This window comes from Haemorhous mexicanus, chromosome Z (genome assembly GCF_027477595.1).
Source record: "Haemorhous mexicanus isolate bHaeMex1 chromosome Z, bHaeMex1.pri, whole genome shotgun sequence".
Classification (NCBI taxonomy): Eukaryota; Metazoa; Chordata; class Aves; order Passeriformes; family Fringillidae; genus Haemorhous; species Haemorhous mexicanus.
In genome coordinates, this window is record NC_082381.1 from 33,384,098 (window position 1) to 33,405,947 (window position 21,850).

General features: G+C 39.6%; 2 protein-coding genes across 5 annotated transcripts in view; one reads left to right on the top strand and one right to left on the bottom strand.

The window, feature by feature from the left end:
• SNX24 (sorting nexin 24) overlaps positions 1-11,502 on the top strand; it is an 89,509-nt gene extending 78,007 nt beyond the window's left edge. For 2 of the 4 annotated variants that reach the window (XM_059873296.1, XM_059873299.1), the window contains 5 exons: positions 3,888-3,982; positions 5,095-5,127; positions 5,984-6,048; positions 9,257-9,340; positions 10,668-11,502. In XM_059873296.1, coding sequence (XP_059729279.1) covers positions 3,888-3,982; positions 5,095-5,127; positions 5,984-6,048; positions 9,257-9,340; positions 10,668-10,738 — 348 coding nt within the window. In that variant the 3' untranslated portion in view covers positions 10,739-11,502. Of the gene's footprint in view, positions 1-3,887; positions 3,983-5,094; positions 5,128-5,983; positions 6,049-8,391; positions 8,514-9,256; positions 9,341-10,667 lie in introns of all 4 variants that reach the window. The other 2 variants (XR_009490272.1, XM_059873297.1) reach the window with 2 other exon arrangements.
• A 1,536-nt stretch (positions 11,503-13,038) lies between these two features.
• PPIC (peptidylprolyl isomerase C) lies at positions 13,039-21,400 on the bottom strand. The gene is made up of 5 exons (XM_059873295.1): positions 21,258-21,400; positions 17,250-17,363; positions 16,663-16,756; positions 14,836-15,020; positions 13,039-13,606 (listed from the first exon to the last, which is right to left on the bottom strand). The coding sequence occupies exons 1-5, from the start codon at positions 21,354-21,356 to the stop codon at positions 13,478-13,480; spliced, it is 621 nt and encodes a 206-aa protein (XP_059729278.1). The 5' UTR covers positions 21,357-21,400; the 3' UTR covers positions 13,039-13,477.
• Between the last annotated feature and the right edge of the window lie 450 nt (positions 21,401-21,850).

Sequence of the window (21,850 nt, forward strand, 5' to 3'; positions counted from 1 at the left end):
CAGCTCCCACTCTCTTTTCTCCCTTTCCAACAGTTCTTCCAGCTACCTCAAGAAAGTGTGATAGAGGACTGTAAGAAATTTATTTTTAAATCTTTCTTTATTAAAACGAGTAATAGTATTAGTGATGATGATAATAATAATAATAATAATAATAATAATAATAGAAAATTATGCATTTTTGTGGCATGATCTCTGAAGGTTAGCACAAAGTGGTCTTGTTCAGGTTTTCAGCAGGATGTTCAGTTACTGTTATAATTGGCTGATGAGTAGGTTTGGGCCTAACTAGAATGCCAGTGTTCGATTTCACTGTCCTCTGTGAAGATATGTCACCATTTACCCTGGCTTTAGTGACAATTTTCTAAAAAGGAAACTCATGGGAAATCATTATGCTGTTTATATGTCTCCCTTGTTGGAGAGCATTATCCTGTGATATTTTAGCACTGTTTTCCACTGCATGATGGCATCTAGCTAAGGTTAAGGCAGAACAAGTCCCTTTGCAATTTTGTGACTATATTTTACTTACTGGAGGAGAAAAGATAACCGACAATTAAGTACTTCAGATGTCACTGAAAGAACATGTGCAACTAATCAATGACACCCTTAGGGAACATGATTTTATGAAACTGATAAGGTAGAAAAATTGGGGATTTTATGATTTGTCTTACATAATAATAATTGCACCCTTCCAATGAAAAAGACATTTCTACTGATGTAAACATCAGACTTTCCCTTGTGTTGTGTTGTGGGTTTTTCTCCTGAAGCACAGAGTAGTTCATTAAAGTGTGACAGTAACAGATAAATACCCTTTACAATTTTCTAAGAAAATATGGCACTTTTAGTTCAGCTGAAATCAATGAGTTGAAAAATGTATTTCTGGAGTCACTTCCCAAATCACTTGCTAGAGGTTGTATTAGGTTTAGTTTTGGGGGAAGAGGGAGTTTTATTTTGTTTAGGAAGGAAATACGCATCCTGGGTATTTTTTCTTAAATTAGCTTACTTAGCACTCTGGGGCTCATATTTGAAATTAATCGCTATGATCTTGATATAGTTTGGATGCACGAAAAATTCACATTACAAAGAACTAAGTGTGAGTTTTTATTTCTTTCAAAATATTTATCTTTCAGTTTCTGACAGCACAGCAAACAAGATAGCTAGTAATGCCTACAAGCCAATATCATATATTCACTTGAACAAATGCTGCAGTTCAGCATATTCCATCACAAATTATAGGCAGTCCTTGAGAAACTTTACCTGCTGGTTCCTTTTCTACACACCTATCATGTAAAGATGGTCAAGTTTTCAAAATATGGATTTCCCACAAGTTTTCAGACAGAAGTAAAAACTCTGTTGTGTTATGGGTTGTTCCAGGTAAATTAAGCCAATTATAATAACATTTCTGATTTAAGAGTAGTTTTTTTTAACTTAAATAGGAAGCTGAGAAATTCTTAGATTTTTTTTCTATATCCACACACCTAATCCATTGTGGCTTGTTGGTGCTTGTAGAGGTTTTATTTTGGTTTTGGTTGGTTGATCAGTTTGGGGTTTATGTGGTTTTTTGTTGGCTTTTCTTTGTTTTGCTTTAGTTTTGTTGTTGCTGTTGTTGTTATCAGGCTTTTTTTTTTTCTCCTTTGTTTTCCACTGTGTATTTTAAATGGCAAGATTACATCCTCACCCCTTGTTGAATCAAAGCCAATGATATCAAGCCAGACGATAATTTGTCCCATTAGTATAATTAACTTGTAAACTTCATATTTTTATTTTTAATACTTGAAAATCCGTGTCACTTTACATTACATCTGTTGCAAAATCCTCCTTTGGTCAATGCAGTCATTCCTTCCTTTATAAAATTCTCAAAATGACAAAATTCCTAATCAGCTGAGGTGGTGTACAAATACAGTGCAGTGCAAAATTGCCTTTGCTTCTCTTCAAATTCTACATTTTCAAGTTTAATGATCACCAAAGCAAAGTTATTGACCACTAACAAACTGTATGGCTTAACAGACTAAAATGGGTACTATTTGCTTACATCTTTTTGTGAAAGATATTTGATCTGGCCAGGATTAGCACGGCTTGGGTTGATTTAATACATGCTGTGGGGGCGGAAAAAAATAAACAACCAAACAACCAAAATAGAATGAGATATTAATCTCAAGTGAGTGGAAGTAGAAGCAAATAGGCTTGTAAGACCTGTCAGTAGTTTTCCTTTTATAAAATGGTGTATCCTTCTGTTCTTCCCTGCTCCATTCAGGAGCTTCTGCAGGCAGCTCAGCTTTTAGAAAAAGCTGTCAAGAGTTGTATGTATGAAGTTGCACATAAGCACCGGACGCCCTTAAACATCTTTGTACAACTTTTTGAGGTTCCTTATCGCATATAATTAGCAAGATGGTTTTATTTGAGCCAGTCATACACATTGCTATGCAATTCACACACTCTCTGAATATGCATCCACCTCTACACCTTCTTTTGTGCATAACCTGAATGCAGAACGGGATAAATTTTTCAGCAGCAGAGTGCTGATTTTGCAGAATGCAAACAAAGAGGCATTTTTTAATGCAGCATCTTCATATAGAGGTGAACTGAAAGGCTTCACACTTACCAACATCTTAGACCTCCTTGTTTGTTACATTCCTTAAAATCTAGAAGAGAAAAGTTCAAAAGCTGCATTTTTCCTGATCTTTTTCTCAAACATTTTAGTGGTGGCCTTAGCTGTTAAGAAAGTATAGCCTCTGAATTCAGACTTGCAAATGTAACATAAAAAATATTCAGTTGACTTCTAGATGTCTCTTCCAACGTTTCTCTTTTTTTGTGATCCTGCTATCCTCTATATACCAATGTCTTGTGATATTGTAATGTAAAAGAATACACATGCAGGAGTAAGTTACCTTCTGAAATGTAAGAGTAACGTGTCTTTCCAGATTTTTTTCTTCTCTATATATATTTCTTTTGTCATGGGGTGGGAAAGTGAACAGGATGAACATGGAAAGCTTTGCTTCTAGGAGTCAATTTAATTTTAAATCCAGTGAAGTTTCTTCCATACATACATTCACTTCAGATCAGGTCTTTATGAAGGAAATCTCTTTAAGAAAGCTTATGGCTTCATTTTTCTTGTGAAGTACATGTTTTCAGAATGCATGCCAGTGTGAACAGTAAAGAAATAGGGGTTTTATCTTTCAGGTGAGACATTGGTTGAATATATGAACTGTTTTTCTTTGCCTTGTGAAAACTATAGATTATCTCATCAAGGGAAAAAACAGAGGATGTAGTCTGGCCATTATGTGGCCGTTGTATCACCGTTGTGGAAGAATGTGGCAAGTCTGGCCAGCAGCTGCGTGGTCAGAGCTTTGTCATTCAGAGCCATAGTGCAGATAGATGGAGAATATTGTAAGCTGACCTGTCAAGCCAAGCAAGGAGTTTCCCATGTTTTCATTTACCAAGACGTGCATTAATAAAACTGCACCATGTGTAGACTTCTTCTACTCGTAAGCCAGATGGTAGTCTTCTGTGAGGTGAACATGAAAGCACTAAGCTGAGGCTGTTTTATTTTATATTTTAAATAAACAGAACTTTATTCACAAATGAGCATGCCAGTAACTTAGTTCCAGAATCAGACATCTCTCTTTGAGAGGAATATAAGTTGGCACCAGTCATGGCAGGTGAAAAAGAATGTAGTAGCATACGCTGAATGTATTTCTAAGCGATTCATCAAGAACTGTGGTTTTCCATTAAAATGAGGCATTCCAAAATAGGTGTAAAAATGGAGAACTGAAAAGTATTGCAAGAGAAAAATGAGAGAAATGAGAGAAATGTTTTAGTAGCTTAAATGGAACTGTGCAATATCTAAAATATTTTTTTAAACTTGAGTTTCTATTGTGCCTTTTTTTTTACAGACAGTCATTTTAGAAAATGAAGAGCTCCCTAAGATATTTCTTGATTTTCTGAATGTTCGTCATGTACCTACCTTGCCAAAAGCAGAAAGCTGTGGGTAAGCTCTCCTTTACTGAAAAATATATGGAGGCCAAAAGGCCCATATCCAGTCAGTGCTGATGCAATTCCATTGACTTAAAATGGTCTTGCTGCCAACTCTAACACTGTAAAATAAATGGGCATTAGGTTCATGTTAAGTATGTTTATATATCCCCAAAAGGTCGTAAAATAAATCCAGCATGTTCAACGACAAAAGGGAAGTTTAATGTAATATTCTTGGAAAGCCAAGGAGAGCTTAGTTGAGAAAAATATGACTTTCTTGTAGATCATGAAGTATCTACTGAAATGTAAGATATTCATAAGCACTCAGTAATTGCATAGAAAGCCTTTGCATGTGTTTTATGATCATAGTATCTGCACAAAATAGTGCATCATTCTATGATCATTTTATGATCTCACTCTGTGTTCAAAAATGAGGTTCTTTCACCTTTCTGATGACATTACCCCAATGACCCAATTGCCCATCCCCTGGGAAGGGTTCCTAACCAGTGGCAGAAGGGAATCTTGGTACAACGAGTATAAGGGCTACAGAAATACCCAAACCAGTGTAACTGGAAGCTCTGTTACCATCTGCAGCTGTGAGCCTTGTAGGCAGAATTTCTTTTGCTATATTAGATGATGTGGTTGATAGTGCAGAAGCACTACCATTCTGCTCCCCATAAAGCCACATGGCCCTTTTCCATTTTGGGGCAGGCTGTTTGGATCCGCAGTAGTGAAAAGGCAAATTTACCTGAAGATAATTTTGAGGCCCTCTTATCCTTGGAGGTCTCTGTGGCACAGGGCAGTGTCCAGAGTGACTCAGAAGCTACCAGGCTCGTAGTTTTCACTTGCAGTTAATGACATCAGCCAGCATCCTCAGTGGAACTACACCTCAGCACTTCACAGATAGATATATGGAAATTAATCTGTTACAGTAAAATGGATGGTGTCATTTTCAAGTAGTGGTGGTTATAAAAGGATACAATCTCCCATGTATATTTCCTTATGTGGCATTATGTGGCCACTGGCCAGAAGAAGATTGCGCCCTTTGGTGATTCTTAAAGGATTTGGGGGTTTTAATTGTAAAATTAATTTTGTTGTAACCAAAGCTTCCTGTCACTTTACTTGCAGCTCTTTTGATGAAACAGAATCTGAAGAATCAAGGTGAGCTTGATTTCTACTCTTTATAGGGCACCTGATTAATTAACTAATTAAATTATTGCCATTTACTTTGTTCTTTGCAGTTAACAAATTAGGAGTAGTTTAGCATTAAAATTGTATTTGTTAAATATTACCATCAGCTGTGCTGTATCTATCCATTTTTAGTGTGGCTAGAACATCCTTATGCTAGCGTTGAGAAATTCTTTACAAAACTGGCAGAACACTGCCAGCTCTGAAATATATCTGGAAATGTATTTTTTTGTAGCAAGAAGAATTAGCAGAAGAGAGTAGAGATCTGGGTTCTTCCCCTTGCATTTGATAGAGCTTCACCTGCATCTGGTGGCACTACTTGGAATGTATATGTACAGAGCAGAGTGGAGAGGGCTGGGGTAGGCTGCCTGTGCTGTGGCCAAGGGCAGCCTCCCCCAGCCCTCAGGCCTGGGGGGCTTCCAAGGGCTTCTCTCCACAGGTTATGGATACAGCAACTGCTTTGGGGGCTGTAAGAACATGGTGACTTTTTGAGTCAGGTTGGTGGCCTGGAGAGCCTATGGAGCCTGGCTGTAGATGGTGTTGTAGCCTGCACCACGTGCCAGGGAGCAGAGCAGCATCAGGAGGTCTCAGAGCTGCAAGCCAGTCCTCCTGGATTCAGCCCCCTCACTCCAGCTTGACATTGAGGGTTTCACTGTATGGCTGAGGAGCAGCGAGCTTTGCTTCCCAGAGATGGAGCCTGCCCTTGGGCAGCACTGGTGTGTGGAGCCATGCAGTGGCAGCTCAACCACCTCACTTTATCAAAGCTAGTTTGTACAACAGTCTGTTTGCTGTCCCTTGATACTGACATCCCTGTTCTTGACCTTTCCAGCAAACTGTCCCACCAGCCTGTGCTGCTGTTCCTAAGGGATCCATATGTCTTGCCTAAAGCCAACGGTAATCAAACCTGTCATCTCTTAACAGCACTTTACTGATCTGACCCTGCACTGCATAAACCACATTATTATTATTAATACTGGCCTAGTCAAATGACACTGGTCCAAAATCTAATAACCTGCCAATAAAACGATAGTTCTTGTGTAAGAAACCATTAAAACACTAAGTGGGGTGGGTGATTTGTAAAAGGGTGGAATTTTCCCCCCAGTTGTTCTCTCAGGCAAACCTACTGAGAATTCAAATCAAAAGAAGAAGAACACTGGTTTTCTTTTCTTGTTGTTGATCCTCTGGCTGTTTTGCCTGAAGGTTGTGAACTTGGAGGCCCAGTCCTTTGTAAGTGCTTTTTCCCTAAACACCAGCTGGTCTACTGCAAGCATGTTTGTATTTCCATGCGTATTATTTCTTATCATTCATAACCTCTGAGCTCTTTATGGGGGGAAAAAAGTGTACTTAAAATGTAAGTGATGTATTCCACAGGACATTTACATTAGACTTATGTGGTTCAAAAGAGCATTGGAGATTGTTATAAACTCTTCTTCTTAATATAAAAAGTTCTTTGAATTAATAATTCAGAGAATTTACCCTGTCTCAAATTCAACATGTGCAGGGAAAAAAAATACCATTTTCAGAGTGGGTTCCTCTTGGCTTTGTTATTTTACTTGTTTCTACATGTTATTTCTAATAAATATTTTATTTTAAAAATGTAATATACTTTCAGAAGAGAATTTTCTCCCTGAGCTGCACATAAATTCTTTTTTAATGTGGCATTTTGTTTCATTTTACAAAATACTGTGTAGAAATCAGATTCTCACACTGCCTTAAAATTAATTAAACTTTTAAGAATAAATTTAGGAAAGAACACTTTTTTGCTTTTCCTAGACAATGCAGTGTACTTCCTTGATATTTTCTCAAGGTGTTTCTAAATACTTGAGGAGAGGGTATAAGGAAGACAAAGCCAATCTCTTTTCTGTTCTGCCCAGTGACAGGACTAGAACATAAGGAATATTTTCCCAAGCCCAAACACAGGTTGTCCAGAGTGGTGTTGGGTTTCCACTCTTGGAGACACTCAGAAGCTGCCTGGCCATGGTTCAGGGTGACTGCCTGCAGGTGCTCCTTCTTGAACAGGGTTTAGACCAGATCACCTCCAGTCATGTCCCAGCTACATCTGTTCTGTGGTTCTGCTGTTTTTTCAAGCTGTTTACCAAAACCATAGGGACAAGCTTATATATTTTGAGAGGGTTAAGCAATCTCTCTTGCAAACAATGTCCATGCTAGCCAGTAGTGGGGCCAAACACTATTGACCCTATGAAGTCTTACTGAACTCCAATATGTAACTAGAGTGAAACACAGACAACAGAGGTCCAGTGTGATTCAGGTCCACATCAGAAGACACATTACAAGGTTGTTTAGCTTTTACTTTGACTTAGCACTAGTCTGATTTCACAGACTGAATGTTCATTTGAGGCTGAAGTGCAGATCACAAAATCGATGAACCAAAGCACGGTAAGGGGAGGGGGTCACTGCACAGGGTCACGTCTGCCCCAAGTGACAACAGTAATGAAGAATCACCCACAGAATAGCCTCTGTTTAAAATTTGGTCCAGATGCTGCCTATACTAGTATTTTGAGTGAGCCACATTGCATGTCTTAATCTTAGTGTTTAGTGCTCCTCCTAATTGTATACTTGATTCCTCAAGAGCCTGGTATAAATTATGAACATAATGTAACTCCATACCATTCTGAAGAGAGAAAATGGATTTCATATATAGTTATTCCAAAAAACTGAGATGGTGCTTAGTATTTCCAGCCCACATGTAACATTTTGCTGGAAGACTTCAAGATTCTCCAGTTCTGTGATGGTATTTATCTACTTTCCATAATGTGAACTCTTGAGTAAGGCTCCTTTTTGTGAAATCATTAGGAACTTTCCAATTAATTTTGTAACTGTTCTTTGAAGTAATGCAAAAAAGCATTAAGATAAAGCTCTCTTCTAATGAGTAACATGTTTAAATATTGAGTAGGCCTCATTAGTGACATATGATATAAAGGACATTTCAGACTCTTGCCAAGGCATTTTCTGACCTTGATCCACAGTATTTAGAATTTTATATGGCAGGTGAATATTCTTTGTATTTGAAAACCCTAAAACATCAAATTCACGGCAAGTCATTCTTTAACTAAATGAATTAAAACACAAATTAGAATGTGAGTTGGGGTTTAAAAAAGGAAGAAGAAAACCAAGTCCTGAGTATAGAGCCTCTACTAGTTGACTCAAGTCTAGTCAGAAAGAAACAAAGTTTTTACAAAACTACCATTGCCTTTAATTCTTCTTCTTTGTTTTTAGTTTGCAGCACAGAGAAAATATAGATGAGTTTTCTAAAATTTTCCCTCTCAGATCAGTTCTTACTTTGATAGACTCTGATTCCTTTGTAAAAACAGCCAAGGTTGTTCAACCTATGACCAAAAGTAAGTGTGCATTAACAAATAATTATTGTTGTATGTTGTCTTTGAAGAAAGTGAATTTCAATCAGAAGTCTTTCCTGGATATAGGAATTAACATATTTCAATAAATAGGAAATAGTGTGAGTTTTAAACAAAATAAAAAACTATTTCTGGAATATAAGACTCAAAGAACATTTTTACCCTGTCACTGCACTGTGATTTGTCTTTACAAAATACAATCTTGCCATTACTCCAGTGACTGGGCTTTAAGCACTGTTAAGTTGCAAGAGTGTTTTTCCAGAAATAAGATCCACAGTTACAAACATCACTGATTTTCAGATTCCCTTTTTCATGATGTATTTAATAGTCTGAGGGCCCAAGTGCACATCACTTTTTGTGTAAGGATATGGGGAGAAAGAAAAAATTAATGTTTTCAAGAAAGATAAAGAAAAAACCTAATATGCTTCAAATTGGAGATGATACTTTGGAAGCTAAAATAGTAGGATCTTAGATTTACTGTCAGTTGTTTGAAAATTGTTCTGATGATTCTTTAAGCCATGCAAGGGTCACAGATCTGCAAGACTGTGCTTTGTTGTGTTTATACTTAAGTTATATATATATATATATATGTACTTTAGTTGCATTTAACTTAAATTGATATGCTTGATTTTTTAAGCAGAAAAGGCCCACATTAAATCTGACGTTGTGAGGATGTATAATTTTGAAAATTAATCCTTATTTTCCTATATATATTCTTTATGTTATAGAAGAACCAATAAAAAACTGGTTTCTGGAACTGCATCATTTAATCTACAAGGAAAGCATCAGATCACCTTTACAAGTGTATTTTGGTAATACTAAGGACAACTGCTTAAGGTTATTCTGCCAGGGTAATTTGGGACAGATGATCTTACAGGATTTGAGGAAACACTAATGCATTCAAAATATTAGCAAGTAATTTATAATTATGGCTTACTATGAGAAGCTGGGTAGAATTACACATATATTGTTTATAGGGGAGGTTACCATTCATAAAAACATCCTAAAGTATCTGTGTTCATAACATCTGTAATATTCTGAAACCACTTTATTAATAACATAAAATAACACATGTAAGTCAATAAGGATTGCTTTTACAGGGTCCAAATCTACCTTTCCTCAATATTTTTTTACTTCCAAAATTATTTATGTGAAAGAATTAGGGACAAACCCTAATTTACACCCACACTAAGTGATGTAATGTATCAAGTACTAATGATTTTTATAAAAGTTGCATCTCCCCTATGTGAATACCTGTAGGCTGATAGTTGAAGGTTTGTTTCATGTGGAAAGTTCATATCAGGAACTGACTGCTCTTAGCAGGAAATCCATTTCTAGAGTACTAACAATTTTAAGGTTGTAAGACATGATCAGAAATTCTTTAAGTTTTAATGCCTGGTGATTTAAATAGACCCTTCATTCAACTCTCAGGTTTTGGTGCATTTCAAAAATCTTTTCAATTCAACAGTGTACATCCATGTACATGGATCTATTATTGGGTTTATCAGGCAATTCCTTCATGCCAAATGGAATGTGAAAATTAACTGGCAGTTTCCTCTGCATCCGTGACAACAAAGTAGTGGGAATTTTTTCCTTCAAGTACTGTGGGATGACATTTTGTAACATGACATTTTATGTTAAATGGTCAACCTGAAAATTTCTTGCATCAAGTAATCATTTTTGTACAGGCATCCTCAAGTCTTCTCAGTCTAAACATTGCTGTAAACCACAATACAAGAAACAGCTCTGAAGTATTCCCAGTAGTAATCTAGAAATTTCTTCAAGTATATTGAGATTTTGTTAGAAACTGAATTGCCAGTGTAATCCATCTTCCTTGTGAGAAAAGATTCAGATAAAGAGCTGGAGCCTAGCAGCCTTAAGTATTAGAACATCCCTTTAAATCAATAAGCTACAAATCTGGCAGCGCATTCATGCAATGCCCACTGCTACCCTAAAGTGGCTTTAGTGCTGAAACAGCATTACTAATAGCACATCCTCAACATGGATAAACAGTTGAGTGATGCAGTAACCCCAAGTAAATGAGGCCTTACCTAGTTAAGTTTCACAAAAACATTTATATTGTACTGACATGGATAAGAAAGTAAGTTTCTTTCTTTTTTTTTTTCCCTTTTTTTTCAGATGACTTTCCAAACGTAGTTATAGACGGCATTCTACATGGAATATTTTATCCTCACTTACTGCCCAGGTAGAAGCAATACAAAGCAAGAAGAAGGTGAAGTCATGGTTAATAGAATTAACAGGAATAAAATTCTGTGATGTGAAAATTATGCTCAAAAGCAAGAGGCACAACCTCAGATTAAGTTTAAGCATTATGTCTTTTTAAATAAAATCACTGTCATTACAGTTGCTGCTTTTAAAAAAATATATGGAAACAACAGTATTGAAGTTATTTATACTTCCTATATATTGACATGCTCTATTTAACACTAAATGTTCTAAGTCATACACTGAATTATGCTAACCTTTGAAAAGTTTTACTAATTATTTCTGTAACTTCTCTTAAAGTAAACACTAAACCATTTTGCACCAGGATTTTTCCCAGCACATTGCCCGTTGCTGGCACTGGATGGATTAAAACTGCTGAAGAGAGTGTGTGCAGAATTAGAAACATGCTTTCACATTCTGAAACAGATAGCACTCTCTGTGTTCTAGATTTCAGTTTTAATTATTTTACTTACCGGGAGCTTCTATGTGGCTTTTGCACATCTCCATTCAGTTATGACATCTAACCTGTGTGTTTGTTTACTCTCCACACCAACTTACTGACTGTATTCCATATATTAACATTTTATAAGTCACAGAACATACAACTCTGTGGTAAACTAAAGCAAGAATATTATTAAGATTATGATCAAACTAAAACTGATACATATATATGTATGTTCAGATTTAACTGGAAATTTGTATGTGTGCTACTGAACATTACAAAATAAATTACTAGGACATGAATGTACCACTTCAGTGTTTTTTTGTGAAATTTTTCTATTGAAATTTTTCCGAGATTCTGTCCTCTGAGATGTATCTCACAGATGTCTGTCTCCCCATGAAGTGTGAGAAAATACCTGTGTGTCTGCTGATTTAAAGCTCTTACTCTTAGCTTAGCTGAACATGGTAGCCTTACAGAACTGTATGTTTTGGTGAAAAAAAATCAAGGTTAATGGAGCACAGAGTAAGTCAGTGGGCTCATCAGCAGAAGGGAGTGTTACACAAAAGCAGCAATGGCGAAGCTGGGCATAAACATAAGTCAGATCCTAGAGACACACAGGTTGCCTGTTCTAAGTAGTAAATGTGTTTGGAAGCCATCTGGGAAGAGTGGAAAGCTGGGGCTTCAAAAAAAGGTAGGCCTGTGACTGTAGCACTTGTTCAGGTACCATAATTTATGAGGTCTGTAAGCTCAGCCTCCAGGAGAGTTTTCAGCTACTGGCAGACTGAGGCATTCTCACTCCTGCTTGCTAACCCTGCTCCCAGACCTGCTTTTCAGAGAATTTTACTTTAAACAGCTAGTAGAAAGAAAAGTGATCAGGGGTAAAATGGAAATCTGATTGCCTAGTCCTAGGCAAATTTAGAGGCCCTTGCCAAGTTCTCCTCCAGTTCTGTTTGCAGAGGACAGTAATCCTTCCACAGGTCTCTGCAAAGAAGTGTCAGTATTAACCTTCAGGAGAGGCCCCAGGGCTGTGGATGAAGAAGAACCATCCTCTAACTGCAAATGATTTGTCAGGAGAACCTACAGTAATTCCCTGCCCACAGTTTTTTCCTGCTCCCTTTGAGTGGAAAGCCAATAGGTATCCACAAGCTCTGTGCTGTAGCAGCCTCTTCTGCCCTGAATCACTTTGGCTCTGGATACCTCATACCTTCAGGATACCCTTCAGGAAATGAGTCACTATAAAGAGGAGTGGTGTGCTGCCTGCCTGTGTTACAGGTGGACGAGCCTTCATCAGATCTTGACACTGCCTCTTCTGTCTTGAGTCCTAAAACAGTCAACTCAAAACGAAAAATCCACGCATCTGCCCTAACTTAACACAGGTGTCTTTTAAGTGTTACCCTACACTGACCTCCTCTGAAAGCTACCAGTTGTCAGCTTAAGAGTTATTTATGAAGTGTCACCAAAAAAATGAACCTGAAGTTCTCAAACTTACAGCAAAACATAAAGTGTTTGAGCTTTAAAAGTAGTAACATTAGTTAAGTGTTACAAAATTCACCATGCTGCTAAACAAGAATTCTTCTGTTTTAATCAGTTTCTAACAGACTACCTTATTCAATAATAAGACAGAACAGCTGCTTGTTCTTGATCACAGAATGGTATCTAAGTACGGTGGTTTTATGAAAGACAGTAGGGACTTTACCTGACATGTTTAGATTAGGAAAATTTACCATCTCTATTCTAACCTTACAACCTTATCTCCTGAAAAGCAAAATCCCCTGCATATTTTGTGGAATTAATTGAGGTGAGAAAAAAGACCTTGGGGAGTAAAAAATGCTCTCCAAAGTATTTATCTGAAAGCAAAGTTTATTTATTCAAAACACTTCTCTATTTTACTCTTTTTTTAAAGTTTTTAGAAATGCTGGTAGTGTTACAGTAAATATTTTCAGTTGAAAAGACAAAAACAAATATTGCTAAAATTTGCAAACAGAACAAAATTACTATATTTTAAACCCTGGAAAAATAGAATTACTGCTATAATTTTTCATTAAAGACTTTTTCTGCAAGACCTAGAATTTGGTGGGATATGTCTCGAATTTCAAGGAGTGGCAGCTCCTGCAAGTTACAGAAACAGTCATATCCCTTCTGTATTTGGCAAATGGTAAGTACTGCCTGAATGTAACTTTACCTGATTTGAGGAGACAACTCAGTAGATAATTGAGATTGGTCAAAAAACTGGCATTAAAGAAAAGTGATTAAGTTTTACTTTTCATTCTGACTATTGGTCTCACCAGTCACCAACTTCAACTACAAATGGTTCCTTTACAGCTATTTTGCCACTGTTCACAATCACACAGTCCTGAAGGGGCCGATCATGTTCATCTGTCTGCTGGAGTTCTATCGAGTGCACCACAGACTGTCAAACAAAAAAAGAACAAACAGAAAGGTTCAGTTTAGCCAAAGAAACCCCAGTGGCTGAAGTCTGGTGCCACAGAAACAAAAAAGTGCACCTAACATCACTGTTTACTAACCAGTTTGTGAACAAAGACCTTTACCCTGTCAACTTCCCACATCCTTTTCTTTCCACATTAGCAGTTGTGTCACTGTGTAAATCAAACACAGCTGACAGAAGCACCGGGAAGGCTGTTTGCCCTCCTAGAAAATCCTTCAGCCAACAAAAGCATTTTGAAGGGGCAACTGAAAATGTACATTCAGCTGATTAAGCTGGCACATGCAGGATTCTATCTGTGGCCTGTGAGCAGAAAGTGAATCCAGAGATCACAAAAGGCAAGCATTATTATTATTTTTCTAATTGTACGGCATAGCTGTGCTTCCAGAAATCTAGTTACTGCTTTTACCTTTAGCATATAACACACACATACAGATTTTTAGTGTGGTACCAGTATTTTTTAAGGACAAAATTAATTTAGGTATATTGACAAACTTGTTTTTTGATATTTGTCCATTAATCTGACTAAACTGAAACTTAAGTCTAAATAGCTTCTCAAAAATTTACAGCTACTACTGTAGATCATGAAAATAGAATTCAGTACTAGTGTGGGAGTGAGTGGTAAGTATTTGATGGAAGTTTTCAAACTCCTCAAAGTCTGTCCAGCAGCTCATGTTTTCCCCAATAATTTCAAAACAAGGATTAAAAGGGAATAATTTGTAAGGAGAACCAGATTAATAAAAGTATAACCACTTGAAATCGTAATTTTTTAGCTTAAAATTCTGTTTGGCCTCTCATCAGTATGTGTTTGCCTGCTTCAGATACACATGCATCTAAAACAGCAAAAGTGTTACCCATAACTAGCATGTGCTACAACATTTAATTTTAACCTGTAAAAAAGAATTATTTCATGGGTAACAGTGTTACTGAAAGGAGGAGCTGAACTTCATTTGTAATTTGCAAAGGTGTCAGTCTTGATTTCAGTGCTTAGCAGTCTGAAATAAGGGCTGTGAAAGCCAAAAGCATGGTACGGATTTCCATTTCTGCTATTTCAGTTCTGAATCATCCAGCTGGAGCTCTTTACAATCATTTTCTACCATGTATGTATTAGATGAATACTCAACTGTCTCTGAACCATGGTAACAGGGGTATAATGAGGCACAATTTATCCAGATCAACCACTACTTTAAACTTACCATTCCATCAAGGACTTTGCCAAATACTACATGTTTTCCATCTAACCAGGAAGGCTTTGTCACACTGATGAAGAATTGGGATCCGTTGGTGTCTGGGCCAGAATTAGCCATGCTAACCCATCCAATTCCATAGTGTTTGAGCTTGAAGTTCTCATCAGGAAACCTTTCTCCATAGATGCTTCTTCCTATGACAAAAAAAAATAAGAAAGCAAACTTTAAAAAAATAAATCAAATGAAAGCTGCTTTTTGTTCAAAAATAGGAAAAATGAAGTATGAATTCAGGACTTGAAGATTGATTACTTGAGTAAACACAGCAGCATCACTGTTCAACCATCAGCAACTCCATAACAAAAATAATTTTTTGTGCAAAGGTAAGCTAAACCACCACACATATGGAAAGAACAGTCAAAGCTGATGATGCTTTATCCCTTGAATTTAGGCAAGCTGAATACCTTCAAAGGTCTGGTTTACAGACACCACCGAACAACAGTATACTTCATACTGTTGAGCAAATTAAAGTACATACATTTGGCCACTAACAAAAAGACTGCCATGACAATTTCAGTATTTAAACTTTTCCCTTATGCTAAGAAATTGCTTTAGGCATGTTTACAAGCATATGAAGACCAAATGGAAGTTAGACTAAAATACTTGGTGTGTATGTGTACAACCATGACATAAAGATTCTGATGTTTCTAAAATAGTTCAGAGAGAAAACATATCAGTCATGGTTAAACCACCATCACCCACTGAAAACTGTCTCACTCTTTACTTGTGCAGTGCCTAGCACAATGGGGACACTTTTCCCAACACCACCAGATGCTATCCCAATAAACAACATCAGCAAGCAAATAAATGCTGCCTACTTTTAATGCTAAAACTGTGTCTTTGGTATTATGGCCTTCCTCATTGTTGACTGCCAGGAAAAGGAATGTGTGTTTTCCATTCTATCCCAGCAGGGAAATCACTAACAGTTCATGCAGACAGTTCAAATTGCAGCATGTCAAGAATGTGCATGTAGAGGAAGAGAAGAAATCTGCAGCCAGAATGAGTGCAGTGGAAGAGATGCTGCACAGGCATTGCTCCCCTGAGTGTACTGAATGCTCTTCTGGAAGCTCAGGAGGGAGAAGTGATACACACAGCCAGGACTCACAGCACCAGCAAGTTTATGGTTTCAGTTTTAGTAAGAGAAAAACACGGAGAGAGCATGACCCTCATCTTCTAATTTCTTTCTCTCTCCTTGTTAAGAAATTCCTTCTTACAGCACATTTCAGAGATTCCTCAGAACAGACTGAGCTGAGGGCAGAGAGGACAGCCTCCTTCTTCCCTACCTGCCTTCCCTCTATGCGCTTTCACTGTTTCATCACGGATTAGACTTCTGCTGGATGACTTGAATTGGTTCACCTATACATGCAATCAGTGAGTGCCTCAGGGAAGGAGCGCTGTCACAAAGCCAGAGCAGGGGAAGGGTGGAGACATCCATCTTTTGAAGTTGTAGGAGCAGCTCAGCTGGTCACGTGGCTCCAGCCCAGCACGAAAAGCCATGCTTCTTGAATGGGGACAAGTCACAGACAGAAAAGAGCTATCTGCAAAAATTGAGGACAAAGGAAGAGCTACACATACTTATAAATCAGATAATCCAAACAGCTGCAGCTTAGGCTACAAGACACTTGGAAAAGTACTAGATGCTCTAAACCAAAAATGGGCTGGTTTGGGGTTTTTTCATTTATCTGAGCAGAAACCATGAAGGAATATGCTGGTTTGCCCATACCTTCAGCAGACATTTGAACAAAGAAAAGGGAACCTGGAAGATACTAAGTGTGTTACCTCCTGATCCATCTCCAGCTGTAAAGTCTCCTCCTTGAATCATGAAGTCTTTGATCACACGATGAAATTTACTTCCTTTGTATCCATATCCTCTCTAAGAAAATGAAATAATTCTTTAAATGAATGCAACATCCAGTTCTATATACAATCATATGGAAATAAACAAGTTGTGAACAGCTAGATTGCACAGAATATACCACCAAGGGATATAATACTGTTAAGAAACACATTAAACTGAGGTGCAGCTAAAAACATCTAAACTGCACTGCCACAAAGAAGGTATTTATTCACATGATCAAAGCCATTGTCTTTATTTGACTTTACTGTCTGTATCTGACCACAGTAACTCCACATGCTAGATCTGCAAGGCAGGTACAGATTGAGGTGCTCATATCCAGCATCTTGTAATTACATCTTGTGAACCAAGGACCTGAGAAGACACACACTAGTGCACATCCTTGGGGACAGCACTTGTGCACAGGCTCCAGTGAATGAAGATTGACAGTCCACAACTGAAACAGCAATAAACACACATTGCTTTCCCAAGCCAAACTTGAGTACACAGTGGAAGGAAACCGCAAACGTACTTCTCCAGTTGCCAACGCAATGAAGTTCTCCACGGTCTTTGGGACAACTTTTCCAAATAATCCAATTACAATTCTGCCAACATCTTTGTCTCCGATCTTCACATCAAAGAACACCTGAATATTTTTGTGAAGGGAAGAAAAGTGACACAGATGTGAGCACAGCAAACAGCCAAGCTTTTCAAAGAGTAGGGTGGTAAGAAATTACTTCTGGCTGGTCTGTATTAATAGTATCCTGCAATTCCTAAGGGTGCTGTTTCAGAGAAATCCTTTCAGAGCCACCAAAATCAGGTTATTCAGAAAACTGTTTGAGAACCGGTGATTATATGTTTTGATTCTTACTGCTTTTAATGGCTCGGTGTATCTCAATGGCTCGGTGTATTAATACTGCTATATCTCAAGTTTTAAGATAGTGCTCAAGAAGATTTTTCCCAAACATGTAAGTCTTTAAAGCTGAATGGAAAAAATGAAATATGAAAGGAAGGAAGAACAACAATTCTATTCCCATATGGGGAAAACAACAAGGAACTATAGTACTGACACTACCTACAAATGACTGTTTGTTATCCATTCATAATCTTCACTGTTTTAGGCATCAGTACGTATACACAAAAGTCTAAATTTCATTGAATTGAAAAAACAGTGGGAAGAAAATCGTTTGGCTCAAGCCAGCAGTTGCCTTCTAAACATGAATTCAAATCCAATAGAAAAATAACCAGGCCAGATTATTCAGCTGATTGCCTAAATCTTCAATGTATATGTCACTGAAAAGCAACTTCAAAAAGACAAATGAGTTACAAGACATTTTAATATAGTTCAGAATCTATGAATGCATATTTGAATGTGCAAAAATGTTCCAATAATTACTGAAAATAGGAACAGCTGTCAGGAAATGAGGCATTTTGAAGTTCTGAAAAAGTTACATAAAGGCTATTACAACTTCTAGGAAACAGCAATGTGTATTCCTATGATGTGGTATTTGCTGTTCCTTGTGGCACTTGACCAAGTATTACTTGTCTGTAATGCTAAGAAATTAGTCCAATAATGATAATAAATGACCATAGTCTCTCCAATGTGAATGCCTCTTTCACGCTCTCCTACTAAACATTTCTACCATTTCTTGATCTTCTATGTGGTTTTGACTGTTGAACTTTTGGCTAACACTATAAAAGCGCTATAAAGGAAATAAAATTCCTTTTGATACACCTCATTCATTTCCTTGACACTTGGCACTGAATAACATGCTTCTTAGATGTGTGGCTCCCAAAGTATTAACAGCACACTTTCACTAACTTTTTAGCGGTTTTATAAACAAACCTCTCTGTATTGTGCTGCCAGGGTTATCTAGGTAAGGGGTATTGCCTTCCTACATTTTCTAAAACCACTGCCTGTCTATTTTCCCTGGAAATGTTGTTCTAGTAGGACTGCCTGAAATACATGGGTATATATAAGTAACAAGGCTACCAAACAATCCCCCCACAAAGCACGAACATCATACACTTTGTTGACAGCACAAAGAGACAAGCTTGTCCTACGCTGCAAGCCTAGCAGAGCACAAGGCTTCATACGTGGCAATGCTGCTTGCCTAAGCAACAAACCCAGTACTTTTAAAAGTGTCTCTGCATATTTTTGGCCACAAAATCAAGTACGGAAATATCTGGTAGCCCTAGACACTATTTCTTCATAGAAAAGCCATGTTCTCATGACTGGATTTCCACAAGTTCCCTGGAAATTCAGTAAGCATGTAGACACTTGTGAGCTGGTTGATATAGCATTTTTGAATCTCAAAAAACATCTGGCCAAATTCTTCACCAAAAACTCTGAAAGAAAATAAATATTAAAAATTTTCGGTCTTATTAATATTTTCATAAATATTTAATCATATTTAAAATCTGCAGTTAAGTATTTCAAGACTGAAATTAAAAAAGAACACACCAGTAAGAGGGGCTGGTTCTCATAAAAAGATTCATATATAATTTACACAAGATGCTGTACATCTAACCGAAAAAATGGACAAGAGCTTTGACTTATTCAGGGAAACCAAAGTGACTTTGAAAGGAAGATCTCATGATTCTTAGAGACCAGCTAATGTAATAACCTCATAAATACAGAAATACTGTATATGGTGTAGAGCCTCAACAAGGGGGCCTGAATTCACACCCTGACTGCTGTGTGTAATTCTGGCCTCTCTACTGCAGAATGATGAAACTAACCTAAAAAATGTAGAAAAATGGGCAGAACAGATGCTCAACAGGTATGGAATATCTTTTATATGAAGAAAGGTTACAGAAAACCACTTAAACTGAAAGAGAGAAAACTGGTGTGATTTGATGAGCTTTGTGAAGTTACCACTGCCTAGGACACAAAAAATTGGCAATGCAATTCTTTATGCACCATAACAATTAGAGAGGGACATAACATTATAGCCCAGGCAGAAGGAATGAAGAAGGAAAGTACTTTATGTATAATTAAATAGGAATATGTTTCCAGAAGATTATTTGAAGGTCAAATTTACCCTTCCCCCCAAAAAAAATCAAATCTGTGGTCTAGAAGTCCATGGCAATGAAACTGTAAGCAGTTGCAGACAACAGTGGCAATGAAGTACAGAGACAAAGGCACAGTCCATGCCTTAGGATGCTGAGGCCATGCTAGAGCAAGCAGTTCTGCCTCTGCCCTTCCCTGTCACACTTTCATGAGTGTAGGTGTCTTTCCCAGCATGGGCGCATTCTCTCCTGATCGCAGGTGGAAAAACACTTGTGGGTTCAAACACGGAATTCCAAAGTTGGACTAAACATCCCACCTCCTGCACCAAACAAACATTTTTTGGAAAGAGATGCTGTCATGCTGCAGTAGTTAGGTGCATCCCTATCCCACCAGCCAGCCCACAAGTCCATCTCCTGGGCAGTGCCACTGCAATGTCCACCTGTGCAACAGGCACACAGCCCATCCATCCTGCCTGCCCAGGAGCCCTGCAGCACTGAGCCCCACAGATCCCAGATCCACGCAGGCACCGCGTACACCTCCTATGGGGCCAACAAAAGGACTGCTCTCAATACCAAGAGCTTCACACAATGACAGAATAGGGCAAAGTGTCACAGCGAGTCATCTGGCCCAACCTTCCCGCTCAACCAGGACCATCAATTCTCTTCACGGCAGAGAATTGTGTCCAGGTGGTTCTTGGATATCTCCTATGAGGGAAACTCCACAGCCTCTCTGGGCAATCTGTTCTAGTGCTCAGTCACCCGCACAGTAAATAAGTTCTTCATATTCAGGTGGAACTTCCTGTGTACCAGCTGGGCAGCACCAAGCAGACCCTGATCCATGCTCTTGGCATCCTCCCCTCAACACACTCATAGACATTGATAAGGCCCTTTCTCAGTCATTCCTTTCCCAGGCTGAACAGGCCCAGCTCCCCCAGCCTTCCCAGCAAGAAAGATGCTCCGCTCCCCTGGACAACTCAGTAGCGTCCCGTTGGATCCTCTCTCCAGAGTTTCAGCAGAGAGGGCAGGGAAGAATGAATAAAACCCACGGCACAGACGAGCCCCAGAGCAGTCAAACCCCGTGCTGCTCGGGGCAGCTTGGCAGCACCTGCAGCCACAAACTGCCCTGGCAGCAGCAGAGGCTGCAGCAGCGCTCGAGGGGTGAGGAATTTAAAAGTTTCCACTTCTGCAACCCAGAGGGAGGCTTTGCTGGCCCGAACTCTGCCAGCGGTGAGGCGGTGTGCCAGCGCCTACAGAAAGGCGGCATGCCCAAAAGGGTTAAACACCAAGTACCCAACCAAACAACCAAGAAAACCTAACAAAACGGCGACTTTCCGGCGTTAGGCCAAGCCCGCCCCAAGCCCTGAGTGCCCGGGGTGCGGCGCGGGCCGGCTGTGGGGCAGGGCACAGGCCGGCCGGCTCCCCCGGCACGCCGCCACCACCGCGGGATATCCCGGCCGCGGGCCCCGCCCGACCCGTCCCGAGGCTTCCCGGCGGCGGAGACGCCGCCCCGGCCGCGGGAGAGAGTCACCTTGGCTGTCACGCTGGGTCCCCTCCTCTTGAAGGCCTCGGCCACGGGGGCCAGGAAGCACAGACAGGCCAGGGCGCCGAGCAGCGCCCCGCGGGCCATGGCGCCGGCCGAGAGCTGCGGCGCCTGCGCCGGGGAAGGGCGGCTCCTCCCGCGCCGGGGCGGGGGGCTCCGGGGAGCGGCCTCCCGCCCCAGGGAGCGGCCGTCCAACCCGGGGGAAAGGTCACCTGTCCCAGGGAGCGTTCATACATCCCGGAGAAAGGCCGCCAGTCCTGGGGGAAAGGCCACCCATTCAGCGGAGAGGCCACCCATCCCGGGGAGCGGTCATCCATCCTGAGGAGCCATCATCCATCCCGGGGCGAAGCCACCCATGCCAGGGAGCGATCACCCATCCCAGGAAGCGGTCACGTATGCCAGGGATCCGTCACCCATCCTGGATAGGCCGTCGTCCATCCCGGCCGGAGCGGTGGCCCGGCGGGGGCTGAGCTCCGCTCCCGGCGCTGCCCCGGGCTCTCAGGACGGGCCCTGCGCCCTGGCTGGATCTGGGGCGGATGCTGCATTCGGCGGGGGCTCGGTGCTGCACTCGGTTCTGAGGG

Bases quoted from the DNA above. Each gene is read 5' to 3' on its own strand.
- PPIC (XM_059873295.1), bottom strand. From the start codon at position 21,356: ATGGCCCGCGGGGCGCTGCTCGGCGCCCTGGCCTGTCTGTGCTTCCTG. The intron at 15,021-16,662 runs GTAACACACTTA...TTTTTGTCATAG, and splicing joins AGCTGGAGATGGATCAGGAG to GAAGAAGCATCTATGGAGAA. The intron at 13,607-14,835 runs GTAAGTTTAAAG...TTTGTTTGACAG, and splicing joins GCAAAGTCCTTGATGGAATG to TCTGTGGTGCACTCGATAGA.